Raw genomic sequence first — 16,338 nt, 5'->3', positions numbered from 1 at the left:
TCTGTGCAGAGCCTGCTGACGCAGGTTTGAATCCCGGCAGGGCCAAACTCATCCTTCCGGGGTCGATAAATGAGCACCACACACTGTGGGTAATAATATGCAGCGCTGAGATACCTGAGGGTTCGTAGCGCTATATAAATGCAAAATTATTATAAATTATTATTATTAATTACTGGTGTTGCTCTCTGTGGACTCATTGTAGCCCTAGACAAAGTCAACAGGTTTGGCTTGTGTATAGGTGTTCAGAAGAAATTTGCCAGGTTCTGTGATCATAAGCCAAGGTACTCAGACCATTTTTGAAGCGGTTGCCATCTTAAGGCCAAGTAGTTCTGTTATGATAGTGCGTTACAAATGCCTATCCCCCAGCCCACACAAGCCCAAACCGTCAGCTTTGCCTATGCTTGCTTTGTTATGGTTTTGGGTTGATTACGTTGTGCTGTGAGTCTTTTGCTGCGCTATGTTAATTTCTACGATGGTGATTTTTGTATTTGAAAGTTAAAGACTTGTGGGCTCTTGTCATTGACCCGCAACAGGTGACCCTCCCCACTTTTGCCTTGCAATTTGTTTTTCCAAAATGGAATTCTGAAGATTGCTTTGCTTTTGTTCCAGATACAACAGGGGACAGTACACGATATCTTATTAAGAGACCTTTTTAAAAAAAACAAAAAAAAAATCTAACACCGAGGTCAGAAAGAAAAATATAGGGAAACACTACTAAACTGTTTTGAATAATGCTGAAAGTGCCTAGTAATCAAACCTTTTTACGATGAAGTTTTGGAAAATTACGCCCAATTTACTTCCAAACTGAATAGCTACATGGAAAAGCTCTCGTTTTTTGACTGAGAAATGGAGCCAAAGTTGTGAAAATATGCACTCCATACATCCAACACTTGTGCTGTCCACCGTCATCTTGTATTTTCCATCTTCTTCATACCCAGCCTCTATTTCTTGCATGTCACTTGAATTATTATGCTTCATCCCCTAGATACAGCTTTCATTTTGTCAAAACAAAGGAAACCACAAAGTATTCAACTTGTTGACTATAATACTCAAGTTAAAATACTAACCATTAGCCATGGGGTTTTGTTTAATGTACTCCCTTCGCACATTAATATTCTTCAGCAAACACTGTCGAGCATGCGCCCTCCTCTCTTTTACTGGGTCTTTGGCACACAAGGCAAATATTGCCATATATTCCAACGGGAGGAGTAACTTCACCAGCGCCTTATGTAGCTTCTGTGCAAATATTTGCCTCACTTGGTAACACTCATCCTGTGGTGGCATAAAAATTAAAGTGTAAATAGCATACATGTCAAAACGTGGTTTTATGTTTAAAAATATAATACAAATGACACAGAATACCCCCACATCCCCACATTTCAAATCATAAAAATATTGTTTTATTAAGAAAAGCAACCAGCCTTTACAGTGGCATCTACTGAAGAATTCAACTTCTTTGCACTTTCACATGTGTGTACTACATTTAGAAAGCTTGCAGGTTGGCCCAAATTTCAAAATATCACATGCTGCGTAGTAGAAGATATTTCGTTTTCAGGATAAGATAACATCAGTAACAATATTGAAACGAAAATGAGGTTCACTTACTGTTTGAATTCAATTCTATAGTTGTATTTTGGCAAAAGCATCTGATCAGAATAATTCACAAATCAATTATAATTATTAGTCCAAATTGAATGCTCATCCAACCGGATATTTAAAATCATCCATAGCTTGCAATTTTTCAGAGTCATGCTTTGGCGTGGTTTGCTTAGCTGGATAGTTGCGGCTTTAAACAATTGATTTCTGTTTTCTCTTATCCCATTCACAAACATGCTCAATAGGTTGAAACAGCAAACTTTTTTTTTAACAACTTTATTTATATATTTGCACACAGGTTATGAACATACCATTATACCATACATTCTGCTTTTTACACAACCGAGGCTGGCGGGATTTCTTCAGAGATTGGGGTTCCAAGGTCATTTAACTCTGTTAGGTATTGTTTATATCTCGACCATATGTTTCTAGGTTTGGAGGGGGGTAACACAGAGTCAATGTACAATTCCTCGTTATCATTAGCCCACATCATGTCCTTATTCCAGTCTTCTCTGGTTGGGGGGCTTATATTCTTCCACCTCATCAGTATGACCCTTTTAGCGATTAGTAGGCTCACATTTAGCAGTTTACGACATGTCGGGTTCATCTTTCCCACCGCCCACAACATACATATTTTCGGGGACCATTCCATTGGCTGATCTGCCATCATGTCCAGTGATCCACATACATCTGCCCAATATTGTTTCAATTTAATACTATCCCAAAGCATATGAAATATGTTCGCGTTCTCACTGTTGCATCTGGGGCAGTTGCCGGGCAAGGTGGGATATATTTTCTTGAGTTTGGCTGGGGAGTAGTGTGTCCTATGTCTTATCTTATAATGAATCAGCTTAAATCTGGAGTTGCACGATATTTGATTGGTTAGTGAGCATATCTGAGACCATTCTTGATCCTCAATCTGTTGTCCCAGATCTTGCTCCCACTTGCCCCTGGCTGAATGATTCACTCTCGGTCGTGTCTGTATTATAATCTTGTATAACACTGAGGCGGTTATCTTCTGTGTTCCCCCAGTGTAAATGTAGCCTAATGCCATGTTAATTTCCGGCTCCTTCGGGAATGAAGGGAACATACGACGTGAAGTGTCCTCCACCAGAGCGTATTGAAGTTAATGTGTATTTGTGTTACCCAGTACGTCTTTAATGTCTTCCCAGAGTACAAACTGCTTCTCCGGGAACAGCTGCCCCCATTGTGTTATTCCTCTCGAGCTCCAGTGCTTCGCTACTACGCTCTCCTCAGATAGAGATGTACAAGGGTCGCACCAGATTGGCATGCTTGGATGGTAAAATTTACTGGCCCCAAACATTTCTGTGATTTTTGCCCATGCCGTGATTGTGACTTTGGTTGGGTTTATTGCGTTGTAGTGCTTGGGGGCCGGCCTAGTGATCCTTTGCAGCACCATCACTGCTTCACGCTCCTCTGATATGGGGGGTGAGGGGCCTGGGTCTATGAAGGATGTGGCCCAGCTCGTTGCATGGTGTGCCTGTGCCGCAAGGTAGTACACTTCCAGGTCGGGTGCCATCAGTCCACCCTTAGGATACGTGTCGGACATAACCCTCAAGCTTAATCTCGGGTGGCCACCCCACGCAAACGCTATACTGGCACTGTTTATCCTGGAAAACAGAGCACGGCCTGGCCAGACTGGGACCGCATTGAAAAGGTAGAAGAGTTTTGGTAGAATAATCATTTTAATCAGTGCTATCCTTCCCATCAGAGATATGGGCAGGGCATTCCAACGCTTCATTTTGATGCATAGGTCTTCTACAAGAGAGGAGTAGTTCAGGGTGCAAGACAGTTGGGCCGTCCTTGCTATGTGTGCGCCTAGGTATGTGAGATGAACCGGACTCCATATGAGGCCGTGCATATTTCGAGGTTGGGCTGTGTTTTCGGTCAGCGGGAATATCTCCGATTTGTTAGGGTTAAGGCGTAGCCCTGAGTACTCGCCGAACTTCTCTACTTCTGCCAGAACCTTATTAAGTCTGCGACCCGGGTCCCTTAGATACAGTAGGATGTCGTTGGCATACAGTGTTATTACATGAAGTTTACCGCCACTCCGGATCTCAAACGTGCTATAACGTGATCTAAGTATGTCTGCTATTGGTTCTATTATTAACGCAAAAAGGAGTGGAGACAGTGAGCAACCCTGTCTCGTGCCACCCAGCAGTTACAGGACCTCTGTGAGTGTTCCATTGATCCTAATCCTCGCTTGGGGTCGTGTATATAATATTTTGATAAATGTTATGAATTGCGGGCCGAATCCATAGTTTTGCAGCACCCCAAAGAGAAAGGGCCAGGAGACCGTATCAAACGCTTTCCTCATGTCTAGAGAGACTGCTACCGCTTGGGACTCGGGGGGGAATGGTGGAGATGATGTGGTGACATCTCCTTATGTTACTTGCAGTGGATCTGCCTGTTATAAACCCAGCCTGATCCTCATGAACCATATATTGCATCAGCGGTGTGAGTCTGATGGCCAGAATCTTTGTAGGGATCTTAGCGTCCGTGTTTATTAAAGAGAGTGGTCGATATGACCCGCAGTCTTCAGGAGGCTTCCCCGGTTAGCAGTGTTATTTCCGCTCTTGTGGTTTCTGGGAGCTCTCCTTTTAGTATCGCTTCTATCCATGTTGCATGAAGTCTGGGCACTAGCAATTGACTGAATTCTTTATAGAAAACCGTCCCCAACTCCCCGCTTCTCTAATCTCAGCCTCAGTGAAGGGTTGTTCTAGCGATTCCCTAGTGGCATCTGCTATGAGGGTCGTGGGTATTTGGGAAAGATACTGTTCTATTTCGGGATCTCTGACAGTGCTCTGTGGTGAATATAGGTCTTTGTAGAATGCATAAAATGTGTCCTTCACTTTTGTCTGATCAGCGGTAACTGCGCCGTCCGCCGATCGTATACAGGGTATAGTTGTGGGGCCCCTTTCACCTCGCACCGTCCTAGCCAATAGCCTTCCTGGCCTTTCCCCTTCTCCATACCTACGTGCTGCCACTGGTCTATCGAAGTATCTGATCTCTTGGTCTGCTGCCTCGATGTAGTCACAGAGTGCGTTTTTGATTTCTAAGCTAATTCGGGGCGTTGGAGTGGTCGCATATTGGGCCTGTAGGGCAGCTATGTGTGTCTCTAGTCGGGTTAACCGTCCCCTAATATCTTTCAGTATTCCACCTTCTATGGATATCGACTGCCCCCTAATGCATACTTTAAATGCCTGCCATAAAGTGGCCTGAGTGGAGACCGAGTTTTCATTTAAGTCAAAATATTCCTGTATGTGTTGTTCCATTGAATTCTTATAAACTAGATCCCTCAGTGCCTGCGGCTTAAATCTCCATGGAGGGCGGGAATATGTCTTATCTGGGATTCTCAGTGTTAGTTGTATCGGAGAGTGGTCAGAGTATGTCTGTTAGGCAGAAACCTATGCAGTTCCTTTGGGGACCACTGCAAAAGATTTAAGACTACAGGTGTTTGGCAGTAAACCCACTTGGTAGCAGTCTGTACCACACAGATTCACTTGGTAGCTGTGGCTGAGCAGTCAGACCTCCCTCGAGAAGAGTTAGGCAGTATACAGAGCATACATAATAGGTACAGAGGCACAGTAGCACAAGCAAACACTGACCAGAGCTTGTGTAAAAGTATATAATTATTTATTTAAAAGACACACTTGTAAATTACACTAGCACAGAAAAAGGTAAGTAAATTCAAAACACAGTCCTAATTACTATATGTACATCCCTAGTTATTTGTTGGACAAGTCTTAGTGAACACCACTTATTTCCAGACAGAGGTGAGCGCTTAACGTTAGATGGCACTCCAACAAGTTGCTTAAAAAGGGAGGGAAAAGGCAGAATTAAGAAAGCAATACAGCAAAACACTTTTCAGAGAACCACAGTAAGTATTTGAGAAGGCAGTCTATTGAGGAGCAAGGAAGTTCAGTGCCAGGCCCACTTTAGGGAGAGCCAGGCCAAATATGCCCAAGATCACACAATGTCACAAAGTCTCAAAAGTCTTTACAGGTGAGTAGAAAAGTTCTGTTAAGCTTCGAAAAGTTTAGTTAGGGCGTCCCAGGCTAACCCAGATTCGAGAGCCGAGGGCTAAATCTACCTCGTACAATCGGTGGCAAGGGAAGCCGGGCGGAACACAGTACCTTTAAAATGGAAAGGATCCTCCAGCGGTGGCAGTTGTTCCAGGTAGTGGGTGCAAGTCGCGGCGTCGTCCAGAGGAAGAGAAGATCTCGACCTGCAGGCAAGCTGAAGGTCGTTGCACTACCAGGGAAGAAACCAGCCGTGGAGTTTTCCGGTTAAAAGGATGTTACCCCTCTTTCGCGGTAGAGGTAAAAAGTGGTATTCCAGTTGTCGGGGTGCTTGGCACAGGCAAGGCGGCCACGAGATGCTCCAGGGAGGCGAAAAGAAGGCAAAAACTGGTTGTCCCCACCAGTCAAGGGAAGAAGACTCTCCGGACTGGAGATCTCTGTTGTTGGGAAGTGGTGAGACGGTTCCGAAGGGCTCCACCGGTGGTGTCGTCGTGGCAGGTCGGCTCAGCTTCTCCCTCTTCGGCTTCTTAGGTCCTCTGGCGACTTCTGAAGTTCCAGTCCCCAAAGCCCTGCTTTTAAGCAGCAAACCCCCATTCACCAGTCCGAGCTGTCACTCAAACATGCTAAGAGGTGAGCCGGGGGGCTCACCACTGGGCCAATCACACAAGAGTGCGACTTGAGTTGCCAAGGCAACTCAGTCCAGGGTGCCTAAATCCCCCTCTCACACATCCTGTAGACCCAGACACAGTGGCACCACTTTGGAGGGCTTCTGTGCAGAAGCCCGCCAAAAGTGGAACAAAGGCTCGACTCGGGTTCAGGGTTACTGAAGTGAACCCAGATGCCATTTTGGCGGCGAGTTCTGGCAAAAAATCCCAAACGGTGAATTAATATTAAATAAATAAACCGGCGGTATCTTTAATGTTGCACCAAAAAGTGGTGCATTAAAATTAATGGGAAATCCCATTGGTATCCACTGCCACCAGCCAGAAACTCGGCGAGGGGGGACGGGACAGTACCCCCTCCACAAACAGACCCAGGGGCAATCTAATTGCCCCTACCAGTACTTCCACTGTATGATGGTTTGTACTGGTTCTGTTCACAATTTAAGACTAGTAAAGTCAATGGTGACTTTACATGCCCAGGGAGACAGTAGTCAGTCCCAGGGTATGGAGTCTATGTTTGGGGGTCACTATGACACCCCTGTGTTACTGCACTGAGGGTGCTGTGTAACACACATACAAAAACCAATGATAGCCTATGGGGAAAAATACCCCAAAGCCCATAAGCACATTACAAGTCACAGGAATACACTCAAATCATGTCCAAGAGTGAGGGTAAAAGAGTCTCGTTCTTGGCAGGAGAAGAAAATAAACCCCAAAAATCCAGAAAAGCTGCTGGGAGACTCACTAGGTTAGGAAATGCAGCCTAAACAGAGAATTCTCCCTATCAACGTCCTAGGGTGACTGTGGGAGTTTGTGACCCATGTCATGCTGCCCGGGTCAAGTAGCCATAGATCTATTCTGGAATGCATATCATGGACTGATGAATAGTACGTATAGTCCCTCGTGTCTGGGTGTAGTGCTCTCCAGGCGTCCCTTAACTTCAGGTCTGACATATATGTGAGGATTGACTGGGCAGCTTTAGTTAATGTCCTAGGTTGAGTGGATGTGCGATCAAGTTGTACATTCAAGATAGTGTTGAAGTACCCCCCACAGATCACTTGAGCTGTTGGGAAGCTTGATAGTTTCTCGAAGATAGATGCATAGAAATCTGGTTGGTCTATGTTTGGGCCATATATATTTAGGAAGACTATTTCTTCGTCACAGAGATTACCATGCAGTAGCACATATCTCCCTTCCGGGTCGCATTCTGCCTCTATTGGCTGGAATGGTAATGATTTATGCAGTAGTATTGCGACCCCTGTCGCTCGTCTAGAGTACGTGGTGAAGTATTGATAAGAGCCCCAATTAGGTATCACATGTTCAGTTTGTCCTGGACCAATATGTGTTTCTTGAAGGAAGATGATCTTAGCAGCTTGTCTGTTTAGATATGCCATGATCTTTCTCCTCTTAATCTTAGACCCAAGGCCCCGTACATTCTAGCTTATCGCATTTATATCATCTCTGCCTAGTTTACCCATTGTCTATTACGTATTCCTTTTGGTTTGCGCTCCGGTAGCCTCCCGTTGTGTGCTTTGGTACAAAGGTGTCATTCCCCTGTGTGCTTTTTCTTTTTTCCACCCCTTGTAAATAACAAACCCCCAACATCCCCTGTGTCCCCCCCAGCCCCCACCCTCACAGTTCCCCAAACTTCTACTGTGCAATAGATTGTCCATCCCTTCCCTCCCTGCAACATCTTAAGCACCTGCTACGGGGGGGGGGGGGGGGGGGGGGCTGCGGCGTTTTCGGTGCTGCTGCCGGAGATGAGCCATTTCTGGTTTTGTCCCGTTACTCACTCTTATCGTGCTGTCTAGGGTGTATATCGGCAATCGATGAGAGTTGAATTCCGACGCACCTTAGTGTAGAGTTCCGTGTGGAGCCTGCCTTGTTGTTGTCCGTTTCGTTCCTTGGTGTGCTGGTGGTAGTGTGGTAGTGTGGTAATTTTTCCCCCTTCTTAGTCACCCTCAGTTGCGGATCGCTCCTTATTCGGAGGAATATGTGTCTCTACAAAGTTTGCTGCCTCCTCGGGGATTGTAAAGAAAAAGGGCTTGTTTTTGTGTTGGATTTTCAATCTGGCGGGGTAAAGCATCGCGTACTGACTTGCCGGTCCCGTAGAATTTTCTTGACCCCGTTGAAGAGTTTCCGTTCCTGTTGGACCGCCATCGTAAAATCCGGGTAGATGCGTATTATATTTGCCTCCCATCTTAACTCCTGTTTCTCTCTGGAGGTTCTCAGGATCAGGTCTCTGTCCCTGTAATTCAATATACGTGCAATGATCGGTCTCGGATAAGCCCCTGGCTTAGGTTTCAGGGCCGCTGATCTGTGTGCCCTCTCCACTATAAACGTCAGGGACCATCCAGGATCCCCTAGTAGCAAGCGTAGGAGGTCTTCTATCGGTTTTTCCATCGGCCCTTTAATTGCGTCTTCCGGGACCCCAATAATACGAACATTGTTCCTCTGAGATCTCGCTTCTAAGTCCTCACATTTGGTTTTCACAGTGCCCAGTTCAATAGCCATAGGGGAAACTGTGGATTTCAATGCTTCAAGGGCATCTTCCGTGCCTGATATTCTTGTTTCAGCCTCTGTCATACGAGAGGTGGTCTTGTCAAGTTGTGCTTTCATGGTGGCCACACTGGCTGTGATCCCGTCAAGTTTTTCAGTGAGCGTTGTGAAGCCCTGCTGCATGGCCGTGAAAACTTCCTGGGGGTTCATCATTGCTGTGGGAGGGGGTTGATTGTCCTGTGCTTCCACTTCCATCTCCCCTTCGACCTCTGGTGCCGTGTCTTTTTGGATTGCGGTTGTATATTTGTCTATTGTACCTCTGTTCTTTTCAGGGCCAAAGTTCTTGGGCATCGTCGCCGTTCCAGTTGAATTTAACGTTGAATTAGCCGGAGGTTCCGTCTAATTTGTGGGAGTATTTGCTGCGTTTATATGTCCTGTGAATGCCCCAATTGCCAGTGCGGTTAGGGCGCGGATATCGTTAACCAGCAGGCCCTTTTCCCTAGACCTCTTTTCCGGGATTTCGTGGCCTGTCCGCCATGAGGGTTGAGACGGGGGAGTGGGTTTGCGTTAATTTAAGATGAGGCAGCAGTCTATGCGTCTTGCATCGCGCCTTGCCTAGCGTTCGTGCTACTTCCTTAACTCCGGGGCACGTGTAAGTCGAGGGGGGGGGGGCCTCACTCTGCACTGTGAAATTATGCGATACCTCTGCCGGTGCCTGTAGTGTTCAGTTTATGCCCCCTTAGTGCCGTTCTACGTGGCTTTCGTTCGTTCGGAGGGCGAGTCGCATGTATCGACAGGGGGGGTGAGGGGGTGGTCCCCCTTACCTCCCGGCTTCTGCGATGTGGTGCGAACCGGAGTCTTCCCCTCTCTCTCGGTCCATCTGGGCGACCGCGAAAGGGTCTGCTCCAGGTTGTTTGGGACGCCCGCGGTTCTCCCCCCGCGAGCGCACTCGCCTGCTTTTTTGCCTGCGTAGCTCGCGTAGGTTTGGATCCAGGCTCCTCCCCGCCTCGCTCGGTTGCTGCTCCTCCACGTGCCGTGGGATCTTGTTGGGCTTATTACTCAGCGATCCCTTCTCCGCCTGGCCTCAAATTTTCTGTGCGTCTTCCGAGGGTGCTACTGCATGCTCCTCTCAAGTTTCATGGGGAATCGGGACAGTTACAAGCGATTATCCCGACTTACGGCACCAAAGTCTGCCGGAGCTTACACAGAAGCCGCCATCTTCCTCTGTGCGCAACAGCGCCCCCCTTGAAACAGCAAACTTAACATGAAGGCTTGTAGACTATTTGAATATTGAAATTTCCTGGAGACTGAACGTTATGGTTATTCACACAGTTGTTCCACTTCGCTTTCGTTATATTTAAATACATAGGGCACAGTGACAAAGTGTTTGACGGTCTACATAATCATTTTTTCAAAAAGAGGGATGAGCACCAGGGGGCGTAGACAACATGGTGGACTAAAATGTGCTCTCCTCTCGCCCCCCGCCGATAATTTAGAATTCCGAGTCCTTTGAGGAGCAGATGGCACTGTGAAGTTACCGGCGACTCCATGGGAAGACCCAGGGAAGGTAAACAGCGGGTCTATCATTTGAGACACAGGAAGACAGAGTCCATGGCAAAGACCAGCAGGAGAGAAACAGGTGGGCACCAGTCACGCAGACAGGGAAGTAATTTTGTCATTTGCTACCCCTAAAAAAGAAAACACTTTTTTTTCAATGGCACGTCCTGGCCTGTGGCCAGCGCCATGTGGCACTTTGTTCTGGAGTGACTGGCTTTCTTGTTTAGGCCTCTTAAAAAAACAGGGGGTTCCACAAGTGTAACACTTTGAGCAGTGACCCTAAATAAGAAAGAATAGCAATAACAAATCATTCATCTTTCTACAATTTTATACAATAATTGCTAGAGGCACACTTCAGGGGGTAATGCACTGATTTAGTCTGTTCTTAAAAACCTCAAACTCACAATGCAGACACAAACTTCCAAAAAGCATTTAGAGTAGAATAAGCATCCATTGTGGCCTATGTATTTTGCTTTTTAGTTACAGCATGTTTTTGTCTGCCATTGTCTGTTACAATCACCACAGGACATTCTTCTATATCAGTGTCCTGACAAAGTTCTTGTGCCTAAAAGCTTGTGTACAGTTTAGAAATGTTTGACCATAGCACATAAAGGGTCCCTTTATTTAATTGTGCCACAATTAATGCTTTTGTTGTAATGTGTATCTTTCCTATCTCCATGGCATGCTGTTCAGGATGGTTTCTCTGCACTACTCTAAATTCTTTAATACACAGCTATTAACCCTCCCAATGGTAGGTATTTTGCCAACCTTTGAAGCCTGAAAAGTAGATCCGCACAGACTCGCTTTCTGACTGAGAATATTCAGACATGTAATTGCTCATATTACTATAGCCGCTGAGATAGCTACAGCAGGTAGGATAGCTCAGTGGGTTGAGCGCTCACTGCTGCGATGTGTGATCTGCAGGTTCGAGTACCAATACAGGTTGGGTGTTATTGTATGTATATTTGTTCTATATGAAGCGCTTAAGCATAAGTGCTATATAATAACACATTATCATTTGGCCTTGGACATCCGCTTGCTTTCACAGTAATTTGGTAATATGTGCCTATACGCACTGATATTAACGATACATATGGTGATCCATTCTTCAATGAAATGTACATCACATTGCAGTGATAGCGTAACCACATTTTTCGTATTGTACTTAGGAACAATGCTATTTGTTGACACTACCTGTTGTGTCAAGGGGTGAAAGGTCGTATTCCATTGCTTCCTGTGATGTCACTTTGTGGTGGGGTCAAATGACTTCACTTCCTGTGATGTCATCAGAGGTCAAGGGGGGTGGATGCAGAGACTTTCGGCGATATTATGCGCCGCCCAAGGGTGCACAGGAGACAGCTCGTGCATCAGCGACCAGCTGTGCAGAAAGGGAGAACCGAAGCATCACTGAGCCATGTGTCACTAGTGTTCGTCGGAACTAATCAGACGCCAATGATCCGTGAGAGGTGAGCAGTCCAAGGGTGCTCCATTGCAGCATTGTCGCTACCACATCCAGGCATCGCCAAGGAGTGCCCAGTAACGACGCACGCTCCCCACAGGGCTTACGACAGAGCCTCTCACTTGGAGATAATGGCTGTTGGACAATGGGGTTGGGGGATACAGCGGTAGAGAAGACCCTCTAGGTAATTAGATTTACCTGCAAAATCATTAGGTGGGGTCAGTAACCAAAGAAGGATTACAGAATGAAGTAAACCGAGCGGAATGGTACTGCTAGCAGCACAGATTCTACTGCCACAAGAGTGTGGTACGTGATAAGCACAGCTCTCTACTTGTATGAGAAAAGCATGAGCAGGGGAGAGAGGTACATCTTTCAGAGACATGTGATCTGCACCCCTGGGGTGGCACACACACATTGAAATGCACCGCTCACAAGTAAGGCAAAGTGCTAATACAGTGAAGCAAGTTCTTAAAGATAAACCATACTCTTTGGGAATACGGCTTGCTGCGAATCAATGCCTTACAGGAGTGAGCGGCTCGCAAGTTCCGTGAGATATTGTTATAGAGCGCTTGGGGAACCAAGTGAAAGCAGTGAAAGAACCAACAATACCCTAGTGCAAATTCAACGAGGATGCTGCTTGACCAAGCACTACATCTTGAAATGCATGAATCCCTGAAAGTATTGACAGATTCCATAGACAGACTTCTCTGAGACCAACAAGAATACCATATAAAGACTGCCTCTCTGTCCCAAACTTTAAACGCTCCACCATAGGCGGTAACAGTTTCCCAGTCAAAGCAGCAGAACTGTGGAACTCCCTTCCACCACCCCTCAGAATGGACCTGCACTATCAGAACTTGCGAGCAAAGGTCATCTCATGGCTGAAAACGTAGGCCCTCCACTACAGCCAGCCACCTAATCCTCCCAGACTCATCTTTTTGCACCTAAAAATGCCCGCTTGCATATTTGTATATACTCCTGCTGTTACTGTATATTTTGTTGTATTGTGTTCTTTTGTCATAACTAAGCCTCGCAATCTCTTGTAAATGCTGCGCACCACTACCCTAGGGCATGGATTGCGCATTACAAATAATAAACAAAGTCTTCAGTCATACCCAGTCGAATATCGATATGGAACATAAGGCAAAACCTGCACCAACACCTGCAGGAATGAACGAAGCAGCGACCAAAGCGGACATACACCTCCTCCAGGAAGAACTTAAAGCAATAAGGGGTGAAACACAGAAGTCTATGACGGAACTGAAAGGGCGAATAGACAAAATCTAAGATAAAACGGAAGGTGCAGAAAACAACCAGTTTATCAGCCAACCTGATAGAGATGGAGATGAAGCTGGACGCTCAGTTACAGGACCTGAAAGCAAGGGAAGCTGACCTCACTTTGAAAGTCGACGACTTGGAAAATAGAGAAAGGAGATGTAATATTAAAATAATGGAGGTACGAGAAGAAGAGGAAAGTTCAGTTTAGGGCCTCATAATGGCATTGTCCGATAAATACAATACCACGAAATCTCCTTCGATAAAATCCAAGGGTGCGGGCGGCGCACATCCCACTGCTCACAGGTCCATAGCAGCTAAATGCCATTATTTCAAGCAGAAAATGGACACCCTGGCGAAGGCAAGAGAGAAGGGCACAATAGAACTTGGAGGCTCACAAATTCATATTTACCAAGATGTGTCAGCATTAACCCTGTCCAAGCGGAAGGACTGCAGGCAACTGATGCAATGGCTCCAGGAACAAGAAATACAATATAGATGGGGATCTAGTCTCTCGCTATGCTTCGAATACCACAGAGAGGACATCCAGCTAACATCAGAAGAGGCGGAGGTAGCACTGCAGCACCTGAAAGACGAACACACAGCAGCGGGTCCAACAGAACTGAACGCTACATCACTTCCGCAAGGCAGAGGAATGAAACATCAACTGAGGAGAGGCCGGAAGAAGAATGGAACAAGGAAGTTGAATATCCCATGAAGGTGGGACATACTTTATACATGACAATTTGCATAATAATTAGGAAGGTGATGTCGGGGTAAGGAATTCAGCGTGTGGAGGTGCAGAAGTGGGTCTGCATGTTGGGACCCAATTGGTGATGTTGTATGGGCTGTATGGATGTTTGTTTGCAGTGATTTATTCTCAATTGTTAAACACAACGTGCACGGACGAGGGGTTCTTTTTTGGTGGCCCTAGTTAAACAGGGCGACTCTTATTCATTTTTTATTTAATTTACATTTTTAAAGCGCTCACACAGCCCACAGGTATCGAGGCGCGGTTACGATAATTTGTTGGGTTTTAGTTGCACAATTGTTTTTTTCGTCTTAGTTGCATATTTATAATGCGCTTAAACACCCAGAGGTTCTAAGCGCGGACCCGGGTATCGAACCTGCATTGCTTTGTGTCATCTTGCTTCCAAGGCACGCACGTTGCTGCTGAGCTACCCTCCCAGGACAACATTCCTTATGAGGGGGGTGCGGAGGGGGGGAAAACCCACAAGTGCATAATCAATGGGAGGGGAAACGTTTTGGGCTTAACCGAGAGTCAAAGACATTGAGGATGTTGTCATTCAGGAATCCGTTCAATTGACAAATGTGCAGACTCCGGAGCAAAAAGCCTGCTGAGTATGGAGACTTAGATAATACATTATGTCGTCCTCAAATGTACATTACATAGGAACTCAATGTTAAAGGCCTGAACTTGACACAAAAAAGATCAATGATAGCTAGGGATTTCAAGCAATTGGGCCTCGACATCCTATTCCTTGAGGAAACTAAATTTAGAAAAGGGGATGAATATCATTAACAGAGACTGGATACCTCCCTATGGTCCACCGGTAACGCAAGAAAAGCAGGTGTGGGATTGCCGTTTAAAAAAAACATTGGGCCTAGTAGTCAATCGAATTAAGAGGAGCGTGGAGGGATGATGATGATGATGATGATGATTGGCAATACAAGGGCAGTTGGGCCCCAAGGATGTAACCCAATGCTAGATATAGGCCCCAAAACAACATCAAGCTGCTTTTTGTGATGACGTTTTTAGTTTCCTATGAGAATGGAAGGTAGGAATATTGATCTGTGGGGGCGACTAACATGGTAGCTGGTTCGCCCTCAGGGAAGGGGCTACACAACCTACATAGAGCCCGGAAGAAGACTTTAGCCTGATTCTAGAGACACATGACCTGTCTGACTTCTGGAGAACCATACACCTCACCAATAGGTCATACTTTCTACTCACCCCTACCCCCCATAAAACATATACGAGACTCGACTCAACTATATACTAGGTGTGACACCATTGAATACATGTTTGTGGAGGCTGACAGAGTATTTTACCTCTGTTTGAAGAAGCTTTGTATTGACTTGCTCCTGGTGTGCTTTTAGATACTGTTGGTGCGCTCAAAAGGAAGTTCCTAGGCCCCTTCACAGCACTGAGAGCAGTCGGCTCTTGCTGGTAGGGAGGCAGAGCTACACTCACGTGACAGTATCACGCGACGTCCCTGGACACTTCAAATTGCAGCTAGCGCGACCCTCGCGGCATAAGCCCTGGTGGCAGAAGGGCTGGTGCTGTTTGCTGTGCTTTGTGCGAGGAGCAGGTCACTTGGCTTTGCAAGAGTACTGCAGTGGGAGACTGTTCAGGCAAGTCCTCTTTGATACCGTTGTCTTTTTTTTATTCGTAACTTTGGTGTTTTAAACAGCACACATATTAGGGAAATAAGCAAAGTGTTTTTTTTTGTGTTTAGCATTTATAACTGGCTGAGGTTGTTTTTGTTTCTTCATTCAGACACATTTTCTGAATCGGGGACTGCGGGGTGAGGCTGCTGTCTTTACCCTCTGACCATATTGCTGTCCAGTCATTTTCTTGCTCATTGATCCCAATGAGATCAGGACTATGAAGTGGAGTTAGCTTACGTAAACCTTTACAAGAGCCTACGCTGTTACCCTGTGTAGTTAGTGGTACCCAGCTGGGGGATGTTTTAATACCTGCAAAGAATAGGCAAAGTATACGTACCATGGCAAATATCCCACTACCACAGAAACAGGGATAACATTTACTACTGATGAGGTTCAGGCATGTGAAGTCCAGAAAACAGCTGCAAAAACAGTCCATATGCCTACTAAACCAGCCTGTGTATTTGAAACAATAGGGCCGATCCGTAAAGGGATCAGCAACAGAACAAAGGCCATAGAGTCAATGTTGGAAAGTCTCCCTATTTCAACTATTACACCGGAAGGGTATCAGAAGGGGTGTAAAACAGTAATTTCAAATGTTTCTGTCCCTCAGGCATCTAATGCAATGCCGCGCTTAACGCCCATCTCAGGTTCAAAGAGTTATGGGCCATTATTTTGTTAAAACAGTTAGCACAAGCACTGAGATTAAATCCTTACCAGTCCTAAAGGGAACAGCCATGTTGAACCATTCAGTGGTGGTTACGCAGCCCAATTTTGGGGGTCTAAGAGATCTGACAGACATTAGCATCATTGAATTGGCTGATCAAGCAGAAGACGA

At 45.9% G+C, this 16,338-nt stretch overlaps 1 protein-coding gene across 2 annotated transcripts in view; it reads right to left on the bottom strand.

The window, feature by feature from the left end:
* PDS5A (PDS5 cohesin associated factor A) overlaps positions 1-16,338 on the bottom strand; it is a 1,291,333-nt gene that overhangs the window by 399,002 nt on the left and 875,993 nt on the right. For both annotated transcript variants that reach the window (XM_069631774.1, XM_069631773.1), the window contains exon 25: positions 1,068-1,272. In XM_069631774.1, the coding sequence (XP_069487875.1) occupies positions 1,068-1,272 (205 nt within the window). The remainder of the gene's footprint in view (positions 1-1,067; positions 1,273-16,338) is intronic.

The sequence above is a fragment of the Ambystoma mexicanum genome, chromosome 6q, assembly GCF_040938575.1.
Source record: "Ambystoma mexicanum isolate Mex_15411 chromosome 6q, UKY_AmexF1_1, whole genome shotgun sequence".
Lineage (NCBI taxonomy): Eukaryota > Metazoa > Chordata > Amphibia > Caudata > Ambystomatidae > Ambystoma > Ambystoma mexicanum.
This window is presented reverse-complemented; position numbering and strand designations above follow the sequence as displayed.